The following is a 26,754-nucleotide window of genomic DNA, read 5'->3' on the forward strand; positions in this document are numbered from 1 at the left end:
GTTGCCTACGCTTGGCTATCTTCCCTTGACTGGCACTGTGTTCTACAGTACCACACGTGGCACATCGAGGCATTACCAGGCTGTGCCGCCACTAGCTCATTTGCCTGCTAACTTTAGAGGATCTGGGCAACACACAATGGTTGTTTTTTCACATCCTGTTGACATTTATACATTTGAAACAATGAAAAACTGCAAGTAGCACCATGTTTTCTAGCAATTAAGGATGGGCATAATTAATCGACGATCGATAGTTGATCATTAAGAATTCCGTTGATGACGTTCATTTGTTGTCGATTAAACTAATGCAGGTTGCGTTACATAGTGTGTCTTGAAGCAATTAAATGAATCACTGTGTGGCAGCAATTAAACATTATACCACCCGGGGACAATATTTGACGCTATAGGCTACTCAGTTACCTACGAGTTTCCGTTTTGATTTATGAAGAGTTCACGGTGAAGTGTGGCATGGGACTATTTTATTGTTTAAAAAACGATAACGTTAGTTCACTGCAAACACTGCGATGTAATAATTGCCTACCACTATCAGTGCATGAGCAAAAGAAGACATTGTTTTGATTTAACTCAATGAAATAAGAGCTCTTAATATTTTATATTGTTGGTTGGTTTAATACCTTGTTGTCCACCATGGGTCTCCAACACGTCGCTCTCAAGCTCAGTTGCTTGCCGCCCCCTTCTGAGTTTGCCAGAGGCCGAAGCAGTGGGCCTAGAGTACTACTACATTTAAACACAATTGTTGCCGCGACTGGAGGCATTCCAGCCTATGAATTTAATAAAGTAAATCATGCAATTCAAACAGCACAACTCGCGTTTTGAATGAATGAAAGCGGCTGCCTTGTCTCGCAATAAACAGCGGGTGAAAATCTCGACTCTTTCAACTACATGAAATGTAATGGTGAGCTATCAAATACCTCCCAGATTTCAGTGCTCATCAGTCCCAACATTGATATAATCAAACTGTCCAAAAGTAAATTAAATCCCAAACCAAACGGAAAATCTTCTGCTTTTGATAGCGGCATGTGATCCAAACGAAATGCATGTCTCACAATAAAATGCACATAGAAATAAAGGCCAGCTCAATATAGCCTACGTCTGCCCCAAATGAAGCCCTGTGCTTAGTTAAAGTTAAGTAAATAAAAGACCATAATTTGAGGATTTACGGCAGTTATTTTTTTTTATGAGGCTTTGTTAAATAGCCTAATTAATTGTTATAGGCTAATCTCTCACCCTCTTTCTCGACTCCGTGCCTTGGATAGTTTTGAGTTACATTTAGACAAAACCTGTCAGATCTAAGCATTATTATGTTTTTGGTTAAGTTATTGTTTAATATGATTCTTTTTTATAATTTATTATTTTGGAACAAACGAGGGTCTCTGTTCAATCTGAACACCGGCTCGCATTCCACTGCTTTAGAGCACCGCAGGGCAGCGCTTAATATCTTCAAGTTTAGCCTAACCGAACGTCCAGTTTAACTGCCACAAGTTATTCTTCTTGTGATAAAGATCTCATCGAGGAAAAACACGCTGTATTTTTGTATTTTCATTGCATTTTTAAATTTATAAAAAGTTAAATAAATAATGAATTTTTAATATAGGCTTAGAAATATTAATGATTAATCGATAGTCGATCATTAATTCTCCCGACAATTGACTAAGAAAATTTAATCGAATGCCCATCCCTACTAGCAATAGTTATCATTCGCAACATTAGCATTGCAACATTTGATGCTATTTTGATGTGAATAATTTGATTAGAAAATAAGGAAATCTAACTGAGCCCAAGCTTTTTAATGGCTGAGTGTGTTTGTGTGTGTGTGTGTGTGTTTATATAAAGTTATAGCTTTTCATCAGCTCACTGTCTTATACCATATGTTGCTGTGTGTGTGTTTCAGCATGGAGACGTTCCCTGCTGTAGCGAGTCGGGTTCTTCAGGAGTTCCGGGTTCTGCTGCAGCACAGCCCCTCCCCTCTGGGAAGCACACGCCTCCTCCAGATAATCACCATCAACATGTTCACTATTCACAATGCACAAAGCCGAGGTAACGCACACACACAACACGCACACATATATATATACATACACGCACACATACGCACACGTACACACAACACGCACACGTACACACAACACGTACACACAACACGCACACGTACACACAACACGCACACGTACACACAACACGCACACGTACACACGCACGCACACATACACATACACGCACACATACACACACACACGCACGCACGCACACATACACATACACACAACACGCACACATATACACACACACACACACACACACACACACGCACACACACACACTCACGCCTTCATTATGCTACACACACCAAAAAGGCAAAGCTAGCATGATATACTGCCACTCCAACACACAAACACATCCGTATTTGTGATCCGTATGTGTGTCCCTGCACATACATAAATGGTTTAAATAAGTGTGTGCGTGTGTGTGTGTGTGTGTGCGTGCGTGCGTGTGTGTGTGTGTGCGTGTGTGTGTTTGTGCAGATGGTGACGGGGACGTTCGGTCCATGCTGCAGGAGCAGGCCACCTCACTGGGCTTGGCCATGTTTGGGCTCCTAGTGCAGCGCTGCTCACAGCTGGTGAGAGAGGCACCCACAGGTGAGGAAGATAACACACACACACTGGACAAACACACACACACTCACACACACAGGCGTAGCTAAGCATAAGAGTGCAGTAGATGCTGGAGGTTGCAGTTATGAAAGGCCCCCTCCATCCAAGCTAACCCCCCACCCCACCCCCCCCCACAGTTGAGGAAGATGACACACACACACACACACACTGGACAAACACACACACACACAGGCGTAGCTAAGCATAAGAGTGCAGTAGATGCTGGAGGTTGCAGTTATGAAAGGCCCCCCCCCATCCAAGCTAACCCCCCCCCCCCCCCCCCACGCTGCCCTCCCCAGACGCGGTGTGTGTGGACGGTTGTGAGGCCGGCTCCAACTGCACGGACTGCGCCGTGGAGAAGATGGTGCGTGTGTCGGCCTTCTCGCCCGACCTCCACGAGCTGCTGCCCAGTGCCAAGGTCTGGTCCGACTGGATGCTGGGACACCCAGAGAACTGGAACCCCCCACCCAACAGCATGTAGTGAGTACACACACACACACAGACCTCTGGAACCTACCACAAAATAGTAAAAGTTTCTATTAACTTGAAAAATGAAAATGCACTGTTCTGTTATCCAAAGTCGTCGTCTTCTTCTTGTTGTTATTATTATTATTCTACTAACGCATTAAACTATCAGTCTATCAACCACTTTATCTACATTTAACTTTTAAACTGTCTACTTTTTAAACGATGCAACCACCATATCTATCCTAGCATCACCTTAGTAACTATCTCTGCATTATCTATTTTAACTATACATAATATTTTACATCACAACTTTTGCATTTTACATTTTCTAGTTTAATAAATTTGCCCAACTATATATTTGTTGGTTATAAAAATGAATAGGCCTACAATAGACACACAGTTGCTGGTTGTTTATGTTGCTTATGCTGCTTGTTGCTGTATGCTGCTCCATAGGCTACTAAATAAAGCTGTCTTCATAAGGTAACTGTAAACGGAAATCAGACTCGCCAGACTTTCATTTAAAACGGTCTCTTACTGGAGTAGGAAGTAACGAACATCACAGGTGGAGACGTGCTTTATAGCCAACTGTAATAGGGATGTCCCGATCCAGCTTTTTGCACTTCCGATCCGATACCGATATAGTAGCTTTTAGCATCGGCCGATACAGATACCGGCCGATCCAAGCATGTATTAAAGATTAAAGATATTTACTTTTTTTGTTGTTATACTCATGTTGAAAAGGGTTTTACTCTTAAGAACAACTAGCCAACTTAATTAGGTTAGTTTGAATAATCCACAGTGGTTGGTAATGAGAAGCTGACCTGTTTATTCTTAACAGGGTTAAATAAACACAAAATAATAAATAGTCAATTAACCACACAAACTGAATTGGCATCAGTGCTCTGCTCAAAAGTGTAAACCAAGGCTTAAAAAAGCCATCAGTGTAAACAATATAAAATTATATATAAAAGCAACACACACAAAACCTGAGTAGAAAATAGTCAAATTACCACACACACACTGAATTGGCTATAACAACCCAAATAACTGTCACGTCTTCTACAGTATTGCTATCTCCTCCACACTTTACTGCTCCATCTCCATACTCCCTTCAATTTCTACTGTTTGCCCTGGCTGCAGTCTGAGCATGATGGGGAGATTGTTCTTCACAAAGGTGATCTTTTCAACATGCTCAGGTGTCAGCCTGCTCCTGTGCTCATCAATGATAAGTGAGACTGCGCTAAAAAGCCTCTCACTGTTGCGTTTTAAAAGCGAAACTGATGCCACAACTGGTCTGGGTTTGCTGAAGTAACCTAGGCTACAGGCTGCATTTATTACAGAAAATCAAGCAACATAGCACGTAGGCCTATCTACAATATTTAGAGACAGGAGCTTAAGTTTACCGCGACAACAGCTGTCACTAATTCACATCGTCGTAGGCTGCGCCGATGCACAGACTAAACGCTAAAAAAAAGTTATGATCGCCTACTGGAAGCTTCTACCCTTTTGGATGTGTAGAGTTGTAGGCCTAGGTGCACTTAGTTGTTAGCGATTGACCTGGTTGCTTTTTGAAATGAAATGCGTTTGTTAGGCTAGCCGATTGTAAAAATAGGGAAATTAAAGTGCGTGCTGTGCCTATACATTACACAAACAATCTTAAATCGCGGAGATAACATTCGTTAGACAGGCAAAGCTGTCAGCAGCAACATGCATAAGAGCCTTAATAGTAAGAGGGTCTCGCGGGCGGTCGCGGTTAACATTAGGCTATATTAATTCAACTGTGACATGAAATGATTGCTCAATAACTTTAAATTCTTAGTGGGACATGCACAGACAAGTGGGATGCTGGACAGGTCGCTAGGTGTGCTGAAAAACGCGGACCGGATTTGGGGGGAAAAGATGAAAAAAACTGGAATGGATTACCTACATCGGTGATCTGGAAAACACGGACCGGAGTTTTGAAAGCAAACTGGATCGGGAGTCCGGATTGGGATTTTCCCGTGCAGGCCGATCCCACATTTTTTGCTAATATCGGCGGCGGAGACCAATGAGACGGATTATCAAAAAGAGGGGTAGTTTATTTTGTAACCCTCGCAAAAATGGTCAAAAGCGGCCAAAAGGCCCGACAGTACGATCCCTCGCAGGGGATAATGTTTTGGAAAACAGACGAAGGTGATGGGACTGGCTACAAGCCGGTCACACGATCCTCATCTGTTTAGTGAGAGAGAGACTGAGGCAAGCAGCGGGTGGCCTTAAGTAGGCTGTGCCAGGTGCACCTGATTATGGGTAGTTAACCTGTGGGCACACGGAAAAAGGTGAAAGCACAAACGCAAGACATACTCGCCTCAGCAGGGGGAGCTCAACATGAATGCAAATTAACTAAACAATAAGGGTTCGTAACAGACAGGGTAAAGTAGCCTATCGTGAAATTAACGTAGCTTGGATAGGCTACCAGCTGCATGAGAACACAAGCTCCACACTAACAAACCACTGATAGTTGATAAAATAATATTCATAACCCACAAGGAAAAGCTAAGACTGTAACAGGTTCATCCTATGCTCGATTTTGCCACGGACATCGATGTCTGACTGACTGCTCCACTAGTATGGCAACTGGGTAGGCCTATATGACAGTAACATACCACATTTGATCAAAGAAAGTAGTGATGCACCGATACAGTATATCGCAGGCTATCGGTATCGGCCGATATGGGCCTTTTTTGTTGCCATCGGCCATCTGTGAAACGCCCAATATTAGTGGCCGATGTCAAATATGCTGGCCACGACTAAATTGCTGATAAGCGTCGCCAACCTATTCTAAGAGTGCAGATCTGAACTTTCCATAGGGAGTAGTAGAGGGATATGCAAGATTACAGTTCTTTTCTTCTCTCTCCAGGGTCTACATTTCACTGCGGGATTGTGGGTATTGCACATAATTTGTTCAAGTCCCGCAACTCTAGCCATCATAAAGCGAGAAATTTCCGCATACACTTTACAGCCTGCCTGATGACACAATTTCAATATCGGTGACCGATCTCTCTCTCTCTCTCTCTCCTCTCTCTCTCTCTCCCTCCCTCTCTCTCTTCCTCTCTCCCTCCCTCTCTCTCTTTCCCTCCCTCTCTTCCTCTCTCTCTCTCTCTCTCTCTCTCTCTCTCTCTCTCTCTCTCTCTCTCTCTCCCCTACAGTAGCAGCGGTGGTGTTGTGAGTGTGTGGGTGTGCCTGGCGGAGCTGTGTAATGAGCTGGCGCGTGTGTACCATGACGAGGCGGCGCTGTACAAGGTGGAGGGGGAGGGGGGGGGTGGAGGGGGAGGAGGACGAGGAGCTGGCTCTGCTCCTGCTGGAGGAGGACCGCCTGCTGGCCGGCTTTGTGCCCCTCCTCGCCGCCCCCCAGGAGCCCTGCTACATCGACCGCTCCACCGACCAGGTGGGACACGCATGCACGCACACACGCTCACACATGCAGCATGCACACACACATGCAGCATGCACGCACGCATGCACGCGCACACACACACACACAGCATGCACACGCACACACACGCATGCACGCACACACATGCACACACACGCACACACACACGCATGCACACACGCACGCATGCAGCATGCACGCGCACACACACGCATGCAACACACACGCATGCACGCACACACACACGCAGCATGCACGCACACACACGTATGCAGCATGCACGCGCACACACGCATGCAGCATGCACACACACACACACACACACACATGCAGCATGCACGCACGCACACAATCCCCGTGACCCACATATTCTGAGACTCAAACCATTTTGAGCGATTGCACACACTCACACAGGATGTTTTTTTAGGACATTTAATGGTTCAGTTAAGTACAGAGTACAGCCCCCCCCCCCCCCCCACACACACACACACACACACACACACACACACACACTCTCTCACACTTAAAGCACAGGAGGAGTGCAGTAACTGTTAGGATGTTTTGGACTTGTTTGTTCTTGTTTTCTCAGGTGAATAACTGTGTGTGTGTGTGTGTTCAGGCGATCGCTGCGGACTGTAAGCGTATCACCCAGCTGAAGTACTTCCTGGAGGCTTTGTGTGGACAGGAAGAGCCATTACTGGCCTTCAAAGGAGGGAAGTACGTCTCCATGGTGACTGCCCCCACGCCAGCCAGTGAGCAGCAGCTGAAGGAAAACCAGGTGAGCAGAGAGAGAGAGGGAAAAGATGGATGGATAGAGAGATAGAAAGAGAGATGCAAAAGAGCCCTGCCTTAGATTTTATCGTTTGTAAAATAATGGTTTGGGACAGCGCTACACCCACCAGCTGACCCCGCCATGGCCTCCTCAAACCCGCCATGGCCTCCTCAAACCCGCCATGGCCTCCTCAAACCCAGCATGGCCTCCTCAAACCCGCACTCCTGTTCTGAACTTGGAGCTGAAATGAAGGTTTTGGGTCAAATGTTGGAAAAAAAAGTCTAGAGATAAATTTGCTACATTATGGATGGCTCATAAATCTCAATATTTATTTCCCAAACTATTGTCGTTCCATTTCGCGATATGAAGGAAGTGAAGTGAAAACTTTTTTCTTGTCATTCCATTTCACTCACCAGTGATATTCCATTTTTCTCACTGGAGACTTTTTCATTCTAGTCATATTCTTGAACACCTTACATGGCCTTCCTGTTACAGAATGATGATGTCATCGTGGAGGCGGAGTCTTCCCAGTCTGGCTCAGAGGCGGACCTAGAGGCGGAGCTAGCGGATGGCAGTGGGGATGACATCAAGGAGCTGAGGGCCCGACGGAACGTGCTCTCTCAGAAGCTGGCACAGCAGCAGAAACGCAGGGACAAGATCCAGGTGACCGCACGCACACACACACACACACACACACCAAACCACTGACTAACCCCATACTTATTATTCCTTGTTGGTACCGACAACCTATAAACTGTGTGTGTGTGTGTGTGTCAGGAGGTGCTGCAGACGTGTCGGCGCCTGGAGCTGCAGATCCATCCGGTGTACCTGGTACCTGACACCAACGGCTTCATCGACCACCTGGAGGGCCTGCACAGCCTGGTGGCCTGCAGCCTCTATGTGGTGGTCGTGCCCCTCATAGGTGTGTGTGTGTGTGTGTGTGTGTGTGTGCAGCCTCCAGACCTGCCAACTGGTACGCATTTTGCGTCGCAACCACGCATTTTCACATCAAAGTGCGCCGATATGATTTTTTACTTAAAACTACGCAAAAACGAGCAGACATCCAACTTCTCCGGGAAAGCTTCCTGGAGCATGTGCATTAGAATCTCCCACAAATCTATTTCATGTGAGGGTGAGCTACAAAAAGAAAGTGACAAGTGAAAATGACAGGCAAAGCATAGTGGTCATGTTCTTTTCTCTTCAGCCAACGGTGGATTACATTAAATGAAAGACTTGATGAGGTGAGTTTAACAAGTGTTCACTTGCAAATTCACGTTCCCCCCGTTTTGCGAAACTAAAAAATCTCCTGAGTGCAATTGTGTGTATAATTATAAAGGATTGAAAAGAGGTATCGTAACACCTCCATTTATCACCCATTTCGTCCGAAAATTCTAAAACAACAATGTTTTTCAATACTTCAAAATAACATTTGATAAATGAACCTTACATTTTTCAGTAGCCATAGGTGTGTAGATTTGAACAAAATCTGGTTTCGTTCTTACCGCTTTTACTGCCTGAAATATCCAATTTTTCCAAACACGGGACTGGTGGTAATAGGGCTAATGATCCGATAATAAGATCCGATAATAATAGACCAGACTTGAATAGAGACCACATATAAGAAAATGGACAACATATCCACATCAGTCCCCATCAACAAAAATGTTTTTCATAGGTCAGGATAATTGGGCTCTAAAACAGATTGAGATGGGTCGCTATCCAAAATGTATCTTGTGTGCATGGATGGTTATGTCTGTTTTTGGCTGCATGCATAAAGGCCGACGTAAGCAATTTGTTTTTCTTGGCTCGAGGAGCTACCCATAAACTTTCTTCAAGGTTGGCAGGGCTGAGCCTCTGTGGTGGTCGTTTCTCACCCTCCCAGTCTCTCTCTCCCCTCTCTCTCTCTATCTATCTCTCTCTCTCTCTCTCTCTCTCTCTCTCTCTCCTCTCTCTCTCTCTCTCTCTCTCTCTCTCTCTCTCTCTCTCTCTCTCTCTCTCTTCCTTCTGCTCTCCTTTTCTCTCTCTATCCTACTCTATCTTTGATTCACGCTGGTCTTCTCTCCTCCCTCGTTTCTTTCTGGTCTCCATCTCTGCCTCAAGACAAAGGGAGTAGGAGCTCTTTTATTAGCATGTGCTGCTTGTATATTTATAGGCTCTTTCTGTCTGAGTAATAAGAGAAGGAAGCTTTGAAAGTCATCCACTCTGTCTCTCTGCCCCGCCCTGCCCCGCCCTGCCCTGCCCCCCCCTGCCCCCCCCTGCCCTGCCCTGCCCCCTTTCCCAGTGATCACCGAGCTGGACGGGCTGGCGAAGGGCCAGCAGGACTGTCGTGATGGTGGCGGCGCCCACGTGCGGCACGTGCAGGAGCGGGCGAAGGAGGCAGTGGGCTTCCTGGAGAAGAGCTTTGAGGCCCGAGAGCCCTGCCTGCGTGCCCTCACCAGCCGTGGGAACCAGCTCGACTCCATCGCCCTCCGCAGTGAGGACATCTCCGGACAGAAGGTGTGTGTTTGTGTGTGTGTGGCTGCTTTTTCAAGATTGAACGTGTTTTATGTAGGGCTGTCAGCATTTACATGTTAATTGCGATGCCAAGCATAGTATGTTTTGTTTTTTTTGATTGCATGCTGCGAAAGATTTTTTATTTTGCACCGTCATTTGTTCTGTTATCAACTTTGTCTTTGTCTTTGGCTGCTACTATTTCTGACCCTTTAATGCACCATTTCTTGTCCTCAAACTGCCACAGACACTTCCCAGTAGGCTTCTGCATGGTCATCCTCCTGTAGTCATGGCCATAATAAACACCAACGCAGTTCTGAATGGCACGTTTTACTTTAAAAAATCTAAATAAAAAAAAAAAATCCTGTTCGGCTGAATGGCGCGTTTTAGGCTTACTTAAAAACACTAGTCAACTGAACTGAACATGGGTAATGGAGATCTGGACGAGGCTGTTTGTGTTCGTTATGCTCTTCATGAAATGTGCTGTAGTAGGCCTAGGCTACATTTTGCACCTGCACTTGTGCGTGTTTCCCATATACGCCACACTCCCTTCACACTCGTAAAGTAAATACCAGTGTTGCCAACTATTTCAAATGTAAAGTAGCTAAAACAAGCTCCAAAAGTCGCTAAATGTTGCTAGATGATGTCGCACACTAATTTGCATATCAATTATGTCACCAGGTCGTGCCCCCCCCCCAAAAAAAAACAAAACGGTGATAGCCCTTTAATACCCCTTTATAGCTGTTTGCTTTTCTCCTAGGCCTACTGAAATAGGCAACTTTAAGAGCCTAATTTAAATATATTTAATTTAATATACTTGTATATTAGGGTAATTGATACACTTTACTTTCTGTACATCTTGTCATAGTATACACCAGAATGAGCATTAAGTGGCTGAAAATCAGTCATTTCCAAACCTCCAACTGCTGCATTTGCTTTGCACAGCTTGAAGTCTAATTATAACTTCACCATAGGTTACACACAATTTAACCTTACAGCAATGGCTATATTTTGGATTTATTTAGTTAATGTCACTCGGACAGGCCGACAGAATTTTTTTCCCCCTCAGCCGACAGTCTGTCCTGCATTGACAACACTGAGGCTACATAGCCTAAACGAATGTTTTAGGTTTTTCTAACTTGTATGCTCGATTTTGAACTGATCTGCTTGTGAATGAAGTTGTAGCCTACTTTCCTCTGTTGAACGGTGCTGGAAAGCGTGTCCCTGTTTCCCTGTCATCATGTCATTGCTCTTTTCTCTTGACTCTCTCTTGACTCTGGTTGTAATCTCATCTGAAGTTGCTGCACCTTCCAATAACGTTGTCTGAGCTGTTAGATCTATAGAACATCTACTTCTGTGGATAACATGGGCTGACACTACATAGGCCAGTCATTACTTTTATAATCATGGGGCAACGCTTTGGGCGAACTCGATTTAGGCTAATTCACAAACGAAACAGGCATGAGACTCTTACACAGCACAGCCGAACTCACTGCTCACTCATAAGAGTAAAAAGGGACGTTACATCCAATCACATCAGAGTCTCAAAAAGTCTCCAAGAACGCTGGAAAAAGTAGCTAGATTTGTCGCTAGTCGCTTTTTACAAAAAAAGTCGCTTGGGGGGTCTGAAATCTCGCTAAATATGGCGACAAAGTCGCTAAGTTGGCAACACTGGTAAATACTCTCAACTGAGAAATCTCCTCCAGTAAAAGTAAATACTCCCAACTGAGAAATCTCCTCCAGTAAAAGTAAAACGGTACTTTTTACAGTTTTATATTTTTGATGGTCCTTTACGCCTGTTTGCTTTTCTCCTCCTCTGTAGTCATATAGGCAAACATATTTTAACAGCCCAAGTCAAATATATTTTATTTAATATACTGTAATATTATTTGACACACTTGTGTAGGCTATCTTGTCATAGCCAGAATAAGCATTAAGTGGCTACGGGTTGAAAAGCAGTCACTCCAAATCCATTGCCAGCTGATTCTTCTGCTTTGCATTGATAGAAGTCTGGTTATAACCAGAGACTTTCTAATGTGGAGACACAGCACTCAAAAAATCCTTCATAGAAATGCATGGGGCTAGTTTGTAACGCCAATATGGCCGTTTCTACGCATTTCCCACCCCTTCCTCGGCAAAACGTCGACATGTGAATACATTGAGCCAATCATGTGGTGTGATGTGACTACATTAAGCCAATCATATGGTGTGTTGTGAAGACATCGTGCCAATCATGTGTTGTCAACTCGCCGCTACAGCAAGGTTGGTGCCGAATAGGATGCCCGATGAGGGCCTAAAAAACGTTGCAATATGGCCGCCGAGTGGAGGGACTTGCCTAAAAGGACTTTGTTATAACTTCACCATAAAGAACATGCATATTTAACCTAAAAACAATGGCTATATCATGGGTAGACCTACATTTAGGCTACATATAGCCTAGGCATATCCACTCGGACAGAGCGACAGAGCAGGCTATCTGTTTTCTCAGCCGACAGTCTTATGACATGTCCTGCAACATTGAGGCTACATAAACAGGTTAATAACAGTGTGTTTGCTTGTAAGCGTTGGATAATAACAGCGTGTTTGCTTGTAAGCGTTGGATAATAACAGCGTGTTTGCTTCAAAGCGTTGGATAATAACAGCATGTTTGTGCCCCTCGTGTTCAGGGCACTAATGTTGCGTTGGATAATAACAGCATGTTTGTGCCCGTCATGTGTTCAGGGCACTAATGTTGCGTTGGATAATAACAGCGTGTTTGCTTGTAAGCGTTGGATAATAACGGCGTGTTTGTGCCCGTCATGTGTTCAGGGCACTAATGTTGCGTTGGATAATAACAGCGTGTTTGCTTGTAAGCGTTGGATAATAACGGCGTGTTTGTGCCCGTCATGTGTTCAGGGCACTAATGACGACGTGATCCTCAGCTGCTGCCTGCACTACTGTAAGGACAAGCCCAAGGACCTCGTGCCCTCTCAGCAAGGTGAGTTATCACCTCACACACTCACGTCTCCATTATCACCTCACACACTCACATGCCCATTATCACCTCACAGACTTACGTACCAGCAACTAAAGTTGCTGTATATTCCGACAATAATTGTCAAAAAAATAGTGATTACTTATTTTCAACAACTTTCTCTCTTTCTTTCTCTCCCCCCCCCCCTCTCTCTCTCCCCCCCCCCCCCCCCTCTCTCTCTCTCTCTCTCTCAGATGGGAAGGTGCGGTTGCGTAGGGAGGTGGTTCTCCTGACGGACGACAGGAACTTGCGTGTGAAGGCGCTGACTCGGAACGTGCCGGTGCGCGACATCCCCGCGTTCCTGCGCTGGGCGAAAGTGGGCTGAAGGCAACGCGTCTCGACGTGCACCGGGAGACCACACTCGACTCGACTCGACATCCACGCCACCACGTGGAGAGAGAGCGACGAATGAACAACCTCACAGAGCAGCGAGAAGGAGAGGGAGAGAGAGAGAGAGAGGGAGAGAGGGAGATGGGAAGAGAAGAAGAGAGAGAATGTGTTTGGGAGACTGAACTTCAGAGGGAAAAAAGAAGCTTTGAAAGGCAGATGAATTTATTAAAGGAGGAAAAGTTAGGAGCTCTTCTCTTTCCCACCTGTGTGTTGCCAGAGGAATGAATGAATGGAGGGAGAGTGGAATGAGAGAGGGAGGGAGAGAGAGAGGGAGGGAGTGATGCTTGCTTGCCAGAGGAGTTGAGGGGAGGTTGCTGATGAGGCTGTGTAGTGGGCTCTAGGCCACCAGCCACCTGCAAGAAGAACTCTTTAGCTGTTTCAGAGAGTGTGTGTGTGTGTGTGTTCGTGTTCTATGAACATGTGATTGATAGGATCTGTCGTGTGTGTGTGTGTTTAGACCTCTGCTTACATAGGCTAGTTTATGCAGGTGTGCGCGTCTGTACCAGAGAACTCCACTAGGGGGAGCTCTGAGAGCAGCTCTGCGCGGCGGCTCAGACCACAGCCTGGGGCTTCCTATTGACCCTTGAGGAAGGGGCTGGGGGGGGGCAACCCTCACAAAGGCCCCCCCCCCACGCCATGTTTGGGCCTGCCTGGCTCCTGCGCTGTGACCAGGGACACGGCACTGGGGGGTGGACGGCCTTGGCCAGCACCCCACCCACCCCAGGGCCAACACAGCTCTGGCTTCTGTTCACATGTAGTTGCGTTCAAACTGCACCTTGTTTTAAGGGGTATATGGTATCTTGTGTTCAGGGTTATCTGGTTGAACTCTTCTGTGGTTAGATGTGCCTAACTGACGGAGTAAACATGACCTTTTTGTTTGTTTGTTTGTTTGTTTGTTTTGGGGCATGTTTGCTGTTGCCCACTTGTTCTGGTTCCGCTGTTTGAGCAGCAGTTCTGGTTCCACTGAGGTTCCGCTGTTTGAGCAGTTGTGTTCTTGTTCTGGTTCCACTGAGGTTCCGCTGTTTGAGCAGTTGTGTTCTTTTCCTTCTTCATTTGCAGCATGTAGAGTAATTGTTTTTGTTGTTTATGTTAGAAGTGGTGTTTTGAGCTTTGTGGTTGATTTGTGGCACAAATATTTTTTTTCTTCTTTCATTTGAGGTGTTTTTCTTTGACGGGTCCATTTTTGTAAAGGCCTTTTGTCTAATTTGCAGGTTTAAGGGAGGTTAAGATCTTTATTTACGGTCATCTTCAGACCTGGTACACCTTCACTGGTCACATGAACTGTTCTCACCAGTCTTTGTTAACTTCACAAGTTGGTGAAGTCTAATCTCTAATCTCTAGATATTGTGTGGTTCCCTGTGTGTGTGTGTGTGTGTATGCATTTGTCATTTAAAAATGGCTCACATAGTCAACAGTCTTGATATGATTCTATTATGTGCAGTTGGCTTCTGAGTAGAATTCCTTTGGGAACGTGTACATACCACCTGAAATTGACCATTAAGTTGTCAAACGCAGTACCTATCAGTCCAAAACTCAGCTGATTTAATGTCTTGCTACGGAATCTATCAATAATCAATATATATATATATATATATATGTATGATTTATGTCTCTGATGTCTCTTTAGTGCTATGCTTGGTTAAATAGCAAAATCTGTCTGAAGAGGAATCTGGATTTTGTTGAGAACAATGGATAAAAAAAAAGTGATTGAAAAGATGGCTTTCTTATAAACAAAGTGATTGAAAATAATAAACCTGAAATATATACGCATGTATTTGTACCACACATCTTGCTGCTGTCACCACTGGTTTAGGCACAACAATGTGTGACTTGTTATAGCAACACAAGTGCGTGACGTGTTCACATTACATTTGGGTCATTCCACTTCAATTCAACCAGGGCCTACGCACTTAGGTCTCAAAAAATTCTGAAAAAATTACCAGGTGTACCTATGTTACCCAGGAGACACACTGTAAAATTACTCTTATGCAAGATCAATACTTTCCAAGATACAGCCAGTTTTACAGGGGGAGGGGGGTGTCGATTTTGTTCAGCCTCTTTTTTTTGTCAAAGTTCACAAGCCCACAGCGCAAGAACTAAACCATGTAGGAGGCTCAAATTCTGCATGCTGGTACATATATAAGAATAGTATGTAGCAAAATAATCACGTTTGGTCTGGATAATCCTGCATGGTCATAGCTGTCCCTCAAAGTTGATACAAATTGTATTGGAGTTTTTGGCTGGGCTCTGTTTAAGCCTTCAGAAGACATATTTGTACTCAACATAGGCTCTTGATTTATTTTTCGTTACTGAGATAAGTAGAAACACGCTCACAATAAACAATGAAACAAGAAAATAAATTCCTTCAGGATCTGAACAGCAGACCTTACAAGTCTAAAAAATCATTTTGGTTCTCATTTTCAGAGCACCTAAACACCTTGTGGGAATATACAAAGATTTTTTAAATATTTTTTTCTTTATTCTCCATGATCTTTTCTTTTTAAAAACACTTTGACTTGTCTCATGCAAATCTTTTTTTTTTTTCACTTTCCACCCTGAACATGGGCAAAATGCCCCATTGACATCAATATGTTTTGTTGAGACCTAAGTGCGTGGGCCCTGGTTGAACTGACGTGGAATGACACATTTATAGTCTTATCTACCACCAGCCTGTAGCACAGCAGCCATTTTGTGGCAGAACCCTCACCACACACACACACACACCAAGTTGGAGACTCAATCTATTATAGTTGGGAAGTGGCTAGTGGGGATGAACCATGTAGATCTTTGCGTAGCACTGTGAATTCTAATAGCGCCACCAATGCAGTCTCTTTGTGCCAGCAGCTGACCGGATGCTGCGTCTCTGCGGCGCGACTGAAGCTAAGCCGGTGTGCTTGTGGTTCGTAATTGGATAGTTCCTGGGAACACTAAGTGGCGGGCCAGTAGGGCAGTCTTCTCTCTGGTCACAGTACAATCCCCACGCCCATCACTGTGCTGTAGAAGATGCCATCCTTCAGATGTGATACATGACTAGCTAAACTCTCTAAACTCAGCACACCAGAGCTCCCTCTACTTTCTGCAGGGCTGTGGGACATGCTAGGACCTCATGGCGTGAGAACGTCCGTGTCACGTCACATCTGAAGGACGGCATCTTCTACAGTGTTCCAGCAGCCACTTAGTGTTCCTAGGAGGTCTCCCATCCAAGTACTAACCACAAGCACACCTGCTTAGCTTCAGTCTCTCCGCAGAGACGGGGCATCCAGTGGGCCAGCTGCTGGCACAAAGAGACTGCGTTGGTGGAGCTATTAGAATTCACAGTGCTACGCAAAGATAAAAAAAAAAAACACTTATGATGCTATTGTTACATGACTTTCTGTAAACAAGTCACCAATTCACATCAAATACTGTAATTTTTCGACTATTAACCAAAGTTGTCATTGATTTTGCATAATTTCTTCAGCTATGAGGTTAATAGACGGGATGAATTTATTTCCTTCATTCCTCTTTATGATTATCAAACGGCTCTTCAGAGTGCTGCTGAAAGTTCCATTCACATGAATGAGCCTTCCGAACGTTCGGAGGTCTGTTAAAACTATATGCTATATACTGTTACTATATACCGCTGCAAAGTTTATAATGACTGCTGTCAATGGCAACAGGTTTTGTGCTTCTGAGTCTTATCACTCCGTAAGTAGTGCGGTCACTTCTTGCAATGGAACTTCATTCAAAAGTGAAAGCAGACGATCATCTGTGTTCTAAAGAATGTTTGATTCAAGTTCAGCGTGTGTTGCGAACTGTTTCTCAGCAAAATGCACAACGAAACTAGTAAATAAATGTTCGTTTTGGCAAGTAGCCTTGTAATAAGCGGGATAATGTATAGAACGCCGATCATTATTGCAAAAAGTACCTTCAGGGCGAAGCAAGACCTCTCCACTGTATGTATTATGGTTAATACACGGTTTTGATTTTCTTTATACACAATGTGGCTAATACACAGAAAGTTACTGTACGTCAGGTCAGTCCTAGGAGTGGAGATGGCCCTTGCATTCTCTTCTGCTATAGTGGTGACCAATGGATCAATAATGTCAAACTGCCCTATTTATCAAGTACTAGTTGCAAATCAGTGGTGAAACTACAAAGACCCAATTCCACTGGCACAACCAGGTGTGACTATATTAGAACTCTGCTATAGACGACTGATGAACACACCAGACTGAAAACCGCTCGTCATTTATTAGTGCATTTTACATCCCATGGATGTGTCTAATCCACAAAATACAAACATGAACTCTATTAGACATGAAAAACCTGCGCAAACACTTTAGATATCAGAACATGTGTAGAAATATATTTAAACTAAAACTGGCCCGCAAGTAAGAAAACACAAGAGAGCAAATACCTTACATGCAGAACATACGAGTAGTATTAAATAATCATTTGTAGCCATAGAAATCAAATGTACAGTAAAATAGTCCATGATACCAACAGCTGCTTGGTATTCCAGTTACACAAAATGGTACGTTATTAATGCGTAATGAGATCCTTCTTGCTGATGATTTTTTTTGGCATAAATCCTTTGTCTTTCATATCTAGCATCTACCTGTCCATGTGGTCATTCATGGGATCTACACCCAGTCACTACATCTGCTGCAGCAGCCATCCAATGGGAAAGCTGGGATGTTGATCACCCAGAGAGTAACCACCTGAACACTCTCCAGTCAACATGTTTTCCCCAAATCATCCCGACTTCACAGCACAGATGTGGCATTTCCATTTGAGTTCATTATTACATCATCAAATGGAACCTTCAGTTGGCAACATTCTAATTACGTGTGTGTGCTCCTCATCGTATCGAGAATGGAAGTGGATCTGCCTGCCCTGCTGTCTGCTGTATTTCTGACCAGAGCGTCCACAGATGTAGCCTATCCCACTCCACCACTGCTAGACCTACTCAACTCTTCAGCCCTGTATAGAAGCTCCATTTCAGAGCACTGGAGCAGGGGGATGCCATGCTAAACAAGGTTACTAAGTTCTAGTTGAGATCAGGGCTCCTGATCAGCTTCTCAAGCGTTACTCATCACGCTGACCTGACACACCCAACTCAGATCTTGCTTTGTATGACGTACTCCGTTTGTCTGGTCTACAATTCTAGGTGATTATAATGAGCACTAGAACAGTGTGGTCTGCTGGTGTAAGTAGAATCTTCGTATCAGTTGGCATGGCAACGTCACTCCTGGCAGAGTGGTCAAGCTGCACAGATACAGACAGCGGCTGTTATGCTACAGGCTAACGCTAGTGAGAGACTGTTATGCTACAGGCTAATGCCAGTTAGAGACTGGAGAACTTTGGGTGCTGATGACCACTTTGGCATTGGATGCGGCAAGTTTTCACTTTTTTCAGGTTTAGCAAACAGTCCCTTAACCAGCCAAACCTACATACATCACAAAGGGCTGGGTAAACTTAAAGTGATTTTACAGCCATTCAGCAGTTATCAAATCACGCTGCCTACAGTTATTACTAGATTAGATGCTATACCTCAGGAGCAGTTTCCAGCTGGAATATGATATGATATAACTCCTTAATAAAAGCCATTAGTGAAGAGAATATAACTGAATTCTGCTGCACTTTAAAAAAAGATACTTTACGTGGCAGTCCGCTGCGTGTTCTGTAACGTTTCAGACGACAGCACTGGAGTCCGTATAGAAAAGCCACACGTTGAATTGGAATGCAGTTGGATTAATACTTGGTAATCCAGTTAACTTTGTACAAAACAAAACAAAACGTACCCTCAGTATCAAAAGAAAAGACAATCCCAGACTAAAATGTAAACAATGCTTTCAGTCTACATCCAAGTATCAGCTCCCTTTTCAGATTAAAACAAAACAAGTTAATACAAAAGGTCTGTATATATAAATAACAAGTTACATTTACCCAAAAATACAACTTAAAACATAAAAAAAGAATACTCAATTCACAAACACTCAAGGGTTTGAACACCATCACACACCATATGGCATTTAAAGCACTGAGCCGCGTGTGTGTGTGCGTGCGCATTTACCTAAGCTTTGCCCCGTGGGTCGGATGTGGTTTTAGTACAAATCTGGGGACATGCTAAGTTTGCAGTGGGCAATGGCAGGACCCACGGTTCCACAGGGGTTACCATGGCAACAAACGTGCTACAACAAACGTCCTACCACGGCATGCTGAAAAGTTTCAACTACCATCACCACTGGACTTTCACAAATAACTACTTTAGTCATACTACACACCCACATCTGTTGCAGTGAGGACACCCTGTGGGGAAAGAGAGAAGTGTTTCTCTGGAGTAAACACAAAACATCCCCTCTCAGCTCCATAGAGTTCCTGTGTGCACTCTACACAAGCACATAACCAAGGGCAACAAGAACAAACAAAGCAACCGCTCCAAACCACACTGGGCAACAACAACAAGCACAACTGTGCAAGGTGATGGACAACACCGGACCAAACACAAGCACGTCTGAAGGAAAGGCACTGAGCAGGCGGCAGGAACCTGAGGAGGAGTAGGGGGAAGTATCAAGGATGAGCTGCGAAAGAGCAAGCTCACTACAGCATACAACCTGCAGACCAACAAAACCCCAGAGATGCAGAACAGGACTAGATGTGGCGTAGGAACATCATCATGAGATGCAGAACAGGACTAGATGTGGCGTAGGAACATCATCATGAGATGCAGAACAGGACTAGATGTGGCTTAGGAACATCATCATGGGAAAAGCTGAGATGCAGCAGGTGGAGAAGCATGCTGGGAACCAGGAGAACAGAGAAGGCCCTTGGGCTAAACTGCAGAGCTCAGAGTAGGCAGCTCCACAACCACATGTTAGCATTAGCCACATGTTAGCATTAGCCTCCCATTGGGCACCAGGGGTGTGCAGAGCCCCCATAATCAAACACTTGGGTAACGCTTCACAGCAGAAAAAATGGTTCATAGTCACTATGATATTCCAATATCTTAAGCGGTTAGTATGCAGTATGCCCACCTCTAATAGCAGGTAGCATATACTAGCAGGCTAATAGCAGGTAGCATATACTTGCAGGCAGGTAGCATATACTAGCAGGCTAATAGCAGGTAGCATATACTAGCAGGCTGCATATACTAGCAGGCTAATAGCAGGTAGTATACTAGCAGGCACTAGCAGATCTGTCCAGATGACTGAACTACTCCAAAACTATTCACCAGAAGGCTGAACTACTGACACCATACAAACTCTTTTCCACTTGGATGACAAACAGGTCAGAGAGGATTCATGGGGAGAAAAATATCCCCACAGCACTGGCCTGCACACTGACACAAACAAACAAACAAAGAAATCAGCAACAAAAGAAAGACAGATGTTGAGGGCGAGTTAATGGACAGCTAAAGTGCGAGTAAACACCATGAGACGTCTCCATCTCTAGAGGCTCCTGAGCTTAAACACCATGAGACATCTCCATCTCTAGAGGCTCATGAGCTTAAACACCATGAGATGTCTCCATCTCTAGAGGCTCCTGAGCTTCTCACCACTCTGAGCGTGATGGCCAGAAGCAGAACACAACAGCACATCTGGGTCTGACTGCAGAGGCCACTGATCCAGCACATCTGGGGCTCACCAGATGGAGATCTGGTCCTGATGGATGGAGCTCAGGTAGGACAGAGGTCTGTTCCAGACTTATTTACACCTGGATGAGAAGGCCCATTAACTGTGTTCTTAACTGTCTGTTCCAGACTTGGCTATGATCTAGGAAAGCCAATGGTGTAGGCAAGCACCATAAACTGGGCTGCCTGCTTTTACGGCTAAACATCCTGGGATATAACTGTGTCCTCAGAAAGAGCAGCTCCAGACGCAGCTCAGGCACCGGAACAGCAGCGGGCTGTGGGCCAGAACCGGGCCGCCATGGCCTGGTCTCAACCCGGCGGGTCTGTATCACTACAGCAGGTCTCCACTCACCGTGGGGCTCCTCAGAAGCCCAGCCGCTGATGCCAATGACCCTGCTGGGCAGCTCAGTTAAGGGCTTAAACCACAAAATGGCAGCATATCAATGACGATTTAGCTGCTAAACTGAGACAGCCACAGATTCTACAACTGATGTAGATCTGCAAACATCTGGGCCACATCAGAGCCACATCAGAGCCACATCAGAGCCAGGTGTGCAGACAAATTCAGCAAATATTTGAGCACAGTTTCTTTGAACTCTTACTTTGGAATGTTTTTGTACATTCAAAATGACTACGCTCTTTGTAGTGAGATGAACACAAACTGAAAAATGACCACAGAACTCTTCGTAGTGAGATGAACACAAACTGAAAAATGACCACAGAACTCTTTGTAGTGAGATAAACACAAACTGAAAAATGTTCACAAAATGTTGCCCTTGTTTGCACACTTCTGATCTACAGAGCAGGTGTCCAGGAAAGGGAGGGAAAGAGAGGGAGGCGCTCAGGGGGGCAGTGCAGAGGTGTTTGTGGGCGATAGTAACCCATAGTAACCCAGGCTTGTGCAAATCCACCACACTTGTTTTGGCTTGAGAGCTCAAACCTGTCCCAGAGTTGATTAATAAAAGACCATTATCAATAAATAAACTAATCACATGCTCCAATTGTCTGTCTTTGGTTAGTAACAAAGACTAATATTGACAAATCTTTAGTTTGTGAGTGTGTGTGTGTGTGTGTGTGTGTGTGAGTGTGTGTGATGTGAGCAGATGGTGAGGCTCTGAAGGCTGATAAAAATTAAAGGAGGAGGGGGGGGTATCCATGGCGATGAGGAAACATTTCTTAACAGTCATTCAAAGTGAAGGTTTCCATGGAAATGTAGCTGACCTTAAGGCATTGAGAGAGAGAATATGTGTGTGCGTGCATGTGTGTGTGTAAAAACGTCTGTCCTCTCCGGGTTTTGACCACCAAACAGAGTGTATGGCTCCATCCCTTCCTGTAGAGAGACAGAGAAACATGTCACTCAAGCGCCACTGGGATCCTGCCGCTCTCAACTACAACCCACATCGGAACAAGTTGGGACGTTATGTAAAATGCACATAAAAACACAATGTGATCATATACAAGTCTCGCAAACACAATGTGATCATATACAAGTCTCGCACACAATGTGATCATATACAAGTCTCGCACACACAATGTGATCATATACAAGTCTCGCAGACACAATGTGATCATATACAAGTCTCGCACACAATGTGATCATATACAAGTCTCGCACACACAATGTGATCATATACAAGTCTCGCAAACACAATGTGATCATATACAAGTCTCGCACACAATGTGATCATATACAAGTCTCGCACACACAATGTGATCATATACAAGTCTCGCACACACAATGTGATCATATACAAGTCTCGCACACACAATGTGATCATATACAAGTCTCGCACACACATATTTAGCTGCAAAAAGAACATAGACAACATCGAATGTTGAAAATGAACATTTGGACTTTTTCATGGAAAATATATGTTGGAGGTCTGCGCGGGACTGATTTTCCGCTCCTGCAATATTTTGTCCCGCTCCTGCCCGCTCCCGCATCAATGTGTCATTTTTAGTCCCGCTCCCGCCCGCATCTGTAACATGATGTCCCACTCCCGCCCGCTAAAGCCCGCATGCAGGAGGGACAGCCTATTCAGCTTTTCTTTCTGTCTCACGAAAGGAGCACACACACCTGAGAAAGACTCCAGATGTCAGTTTCTTGGTTCTGAATGTAGGCTAACAACTGAAGTAGGCCTAGTCTGGTGCCCTCTTCCTCTGTCATGCTTTAGATTTCGAGTTTTGACAATGAGCAGCAGGAACAAATTGAACACACGTAAACGACAATATAGGCTATAGGCCTGCTATCCGTCAGTTATGCTTAAACCCCGTTATTTAATGCTGCCTAACAGAACATCCAGCTGAACTATAGTTATGAACACTACTTTAATCATTCCCATTTATTTAATAATTTTACACACATATTTAATTTGCGGGAGTGCAGTGAATCATCGGTTTGTCCCGCACCCGCGAACGCACCTCTCTCATCCCGCCCGCTCGCGCAGAGAGCTTTCAAAAGTTGTCCTGCGCCGCACTCTTTTGCGTCGGGACCCGCGGGTCTACCGCAGGAGTGCAGACCTCTAATATATGTCATATATATCATTTTGAATTTGTTCAAGTTCATTGTGATGTACACTGTGCACATAGAAAATGGTTATCAGAGGTTTTCCTAAGCCCATACAGTGATTTCCTTTACAGAAACAGGTCTGGTTTTGATGCAGTGCCATCTGAGGTCCAAAAGACCACGGCCATCCAATATTGTTTTTCAGCTCTATCCCTTGTTTGCAAAGATTTCTCTGGATTCTCTGAATTATATTTTCACGTGTAGACGATGAACCCCGCAAATACTTCACAATTTCATGTTAAAGGTTGTATCAGTGGCCCCAGCTGTGGCGCGACTGGCTGGGGCACCTGCACCGTACGCCGGCGACCCGGGTTCGATTCCCGCCCCGTGGTCCTTTCTGGATCCCACCCCGACTCTCTCCCACTCACTTCCTGTCATTCTTCACTGTCCTATCAAATTAAAGGCATAAAAAGCCCCCCCCAAAAAAAAGGTTGCATCAGCGATTGCAGGCCCAAAAAAGGCCCAAACATAAATGATGACATTCATCTAATCTTTCCTAACGATCCGCTAGCTGCCCGCCCCATAAGCAGGCTGTCAAAAAAATGTGTCTCTGTAGGCAGCCTGGACTGAGATCTGCACACAAAAACAAATGCTATCACCAAGTGTTGCCAACCACTCAAAGGCAAAATAAAGTGTTCAAACCAATAACCGACGAGATGCGCGTTCAGGAGAGTTTCAATTGCACGAGAAGGAGGGGGAGGGAGTGGCGAGCTAGCTCTCTGTTTTGGTTGAACATCAACAGAAGTGACGTTACCCCACCATCGCTGATACAACCTTTAAGAAACATTAAAATTACATTGTTTCATCATTTGTGCACACAGGTTTACACAGAGTGATAAATATCCCTACATCTTTACTTGTAAGAAACCCTGCCTCTCTGGGATGCTCTTTTTCATACCCAATCGTGTTACCATAGTTACCCTAATTAGTTTTGAAACACTCCTCCTTTTGTTTTCTTTATCATTACACAACTTTTCCAGCAATTTGTTACCTCCGTCCCAACTTTTTTGAAGCATGTTGCTGGTATAAAAGGAGATTTGATGTTGTCTGTGTCCTTTTTTCAACTAATGTCCCAACTTTTTCTGATTTGGGGTTGTAAATTATATCACACAACTCCTCTCAATAGGACACGCACACACACACACTCACACACACAAACACCTCACCTGACTAGGACTAGGACTCATTCTCCACTGTGACGGTTACTGTGGGTCCCCCATCTGCAAGAACAACATAAAATTAGCTCATCTTTGAGGTCTGTCCTGTTTGTGTGTCCCTCCTGTGTGTGTGTCCTGTGTGTCCCTCCTGTGTGTGTGTCCCTCCTGTGTGTGTCCCTCCTGTGTGTGTCTCTCCTGTGGGTGTGTCCCTCCTGTGGGTGTGTCCTGTGTGTGTGTCCCTCCTGTGTGTGTGTGTCCTGTGTGTGTGTGTCCTGTGTGTGTGTGTCCTGTGTGTGTGTGTCCCTTCTGTGTGTGTGTCCCTTCTGTGTGTGTGTGTCCTGTGTGTGTGTCCTCTGTGTGTGTGTCCTGTGTGCGTGTCCTCTGTGTGTGTGTCCTGTGTGTGTGTGTGTCCTGTGTGCGTGTCCTGTGTGCGTGTGTCCTGTGTGTGTGTCCTTTGTGTGTGTCCTTTGTGTGTGTCCTGTGTGCGTGTGTCCCTCCTGTGTGTTCCTTACCCTCAGTCCTGTGGCCCTCGTCCAGTAGATGGTTGTGTGAGTTTGTCACGCTCTCTCCATCTAAAGCACTGCAGCGGAACACACAGAGGTCAGAGGGTCAGTTCACATGCACACACACACACACACATACACACACAACACACACGTCACACACGTCCTCGCGGAACACACAGAGGTCAGAGGGTCAGTTCACATGCACACACACACATACACGCACACACAACACACACGTCACACACGTCCTCGCGGAACACACAGAGGTCAGAGGGTCAGTTCACATGCACGCACACGCACAAGCGCACACGCACACACACGTCCTCGCGGAACACACAGAGGTCAGAGGGTCAGCTCACACACACACACACACACGTCCTTGCACACGAACACACTGGACAAGCTAGTGTGTAGGTGATGCATATGGATGCATATGAAGTCATGTTCCTTCCATGCTTGAAACAATATGCATTTACTGCATAGACATACTGGGGGAGGATGAACTTATATGCATTGCATTTGTTAGCATTTGTTAGCAAAGTCCGTCCCTTCCGCTGCGCGTTGGGGTATTTTCTCAATAATGACCGGTGTTCTATACATTATCCCTTACTTATTGACAGAATGTAGGACTTGACTAATATCTTCCTCTGTGTGTAATTCTGAATGCTTGATGTTCTCTGTGGAATGTAATTTGTTTTCCAGTTCTACATTGTTATGGCTTAAAACGCCATACAAGTGGATGGGAGTAGCTATGGCAATACAGCTATGCACTAACAAGTGACTAGTAGTTGAAGGACTTCGCTTAAACTTAATATACTGTTCCAAATTCGCTTGAGTATAAACTATCCACTTTAACTAATGTCAGTAATGTTATTCAGCTAGTTGTCATTTCAAAGAAATTACACTTCTCCGTTTAAAATGTTACCTTAGCTAAGAGGCTAGCTAGCATGCTAACAACTGGACAGTAACTGGCAGCAGCATGGTCTGATATTAAGTTATTTTATTACAAATCCGAACACTAAAAAATTACACTTTTAGGCTTGAAATAATCCCAAACACTTACAGACAAAATGTTGGAAAAAACCCTCAACAAATCCAGAAAGACATAATGACCAATTTATTGGTAAAATTCCACAAGTCTCCATTGACATTAGTGCAGCGAGGGTTTACTCTGGTCTGCATAAAGGGGGATTCCCCCCCCCCCCCTGCAATAATCGAACGCGGAAATTGTCGAACGTTTGCGCCTCTCGCTCCGCTTGAACCCTCTCTGCTGTTACAGTATATAGTGTTCTAGAGTGTCCGCTCTAACCCTCTCTGCTGTTACAGTATATAGTGTTCTAGAGTGTCCGCTCTAACCCTCTCTGCTGTTACAGTATATAGTGTTCTAGAGTGTCCGCTTGAACCCTCTCTGCTGTTACAGTATATAGTGTTCTAGAGTGTTTGAGGCTGGTGTTACCATTTGGAGTTGGGCTGGTCCCCAATCAGCTGTTCTGGGTCTATGTTGACCAGGCGGGTGGGGAACGTGTGGCCATCACCCAAACTGGACCAAGAACCGAGGAGGGACAGACATAAACAACATTATTCTACTCAACATTTATGCTTGATATACTGGAACAACATTGTGTTGGCAATATTGTAATAACTGAACTGTTGGCTTCATTAATGCATCAGAAGAACATAAACTATTCTGTTCTGC

General features: G+C 44.8%; 2 protein-coding genes across 2 annotated transcripts in view; one reads left to right on the plus strand and one right to left on the minus strand.

The window, feature by feature from the left end:
- The window catches only part of smg6 (SMG6 nonsense mediated mRNA decay factor), a 33,863-nt gene extending 18,878 nt beyond the window's left edge, over positions 1 to 14,985 (plus strand). The window contains 11 exon segments of the mRNA XM_042091033.1: positions 1,910 to 2,055; positions 2,541 to 2,654; positions 2,969 to 3,149; positions 6,326 to 6,428; positions 6,430 to 6,561; positions 7,169 to 7,327; positions 7,817 to 7,984; positions 8,099 to 8,243; positions 9,603 to 9,817; positions 12,707 to 12,788; positions 13,019 to 14,985. Coding sequence (XP_041946967.1) covers positions 1,910 to 2,055; positions 2,541 to 2,654; positions 2,969 to 3,149; positions 6,326 to 6,428; positions 6,430 to 6,561; positions 7,169 to 7,327; positions 7,817 to 7,984; positions 8,099 to 8,243; positions 9,603 to 9,817; positions 12,707 to 12,788; positions 13,019 to 13,149 — 1,576 coding nt within the window. The 3' untranslated portion in view covers positions 13,150 to 14,985.
- Positions 14,986 to 19,119: 4,134 nt separating this feature from the next.
- The window catches only part of zdhhc20a (zinc finger DHHC-type palmitoyltransferase 20a), a 31,584-nt gene continuing 23,949 nt past the window's right edge, over positions 19,120 to 26,754 (minus strand). The window contains exons 11-14 of the mRNA XM_042091034.1: positions 26,515 to 26,598; positions 25,065 to 25,132; positions 24,562 to 24,615; positions 19,120 to 22,159 (exon numbers count right to left, since the gene is read on the minus strand). Of these exons, the coding sequence (XP_041946968.1) occupies positions 24,572 to 24,615; positions 25,065 to 25,132; positions 26,515 to 26,598 (196 nt within the window). The 3' untranslated portion in view covers positions 19,120 to 22,159; positions 24,562 to 24,571. The remainder of the gene's footprint in view (positions 22,160 to 24,561; positions 24,616 to 25,064; positions 25,133 to 26,514; positions 26,599 to 26,754) is intronic.

Source organism: Alosa sapidissima, chromosome 5 (genome assembly GCF_018492685.1).
Source record: "Alosa sapidissima isolate fAloSap1 chromosome 5, fAloSap1.pri, whole genome shotgun sequence".
Taxonomy (NCBI): domain Eukaryota; kingdom Metazoa; phylum Chordata; class Actinopteri; order Clupeiformes; family Clupeidae; genus Alosa; species Alosa sapidissima.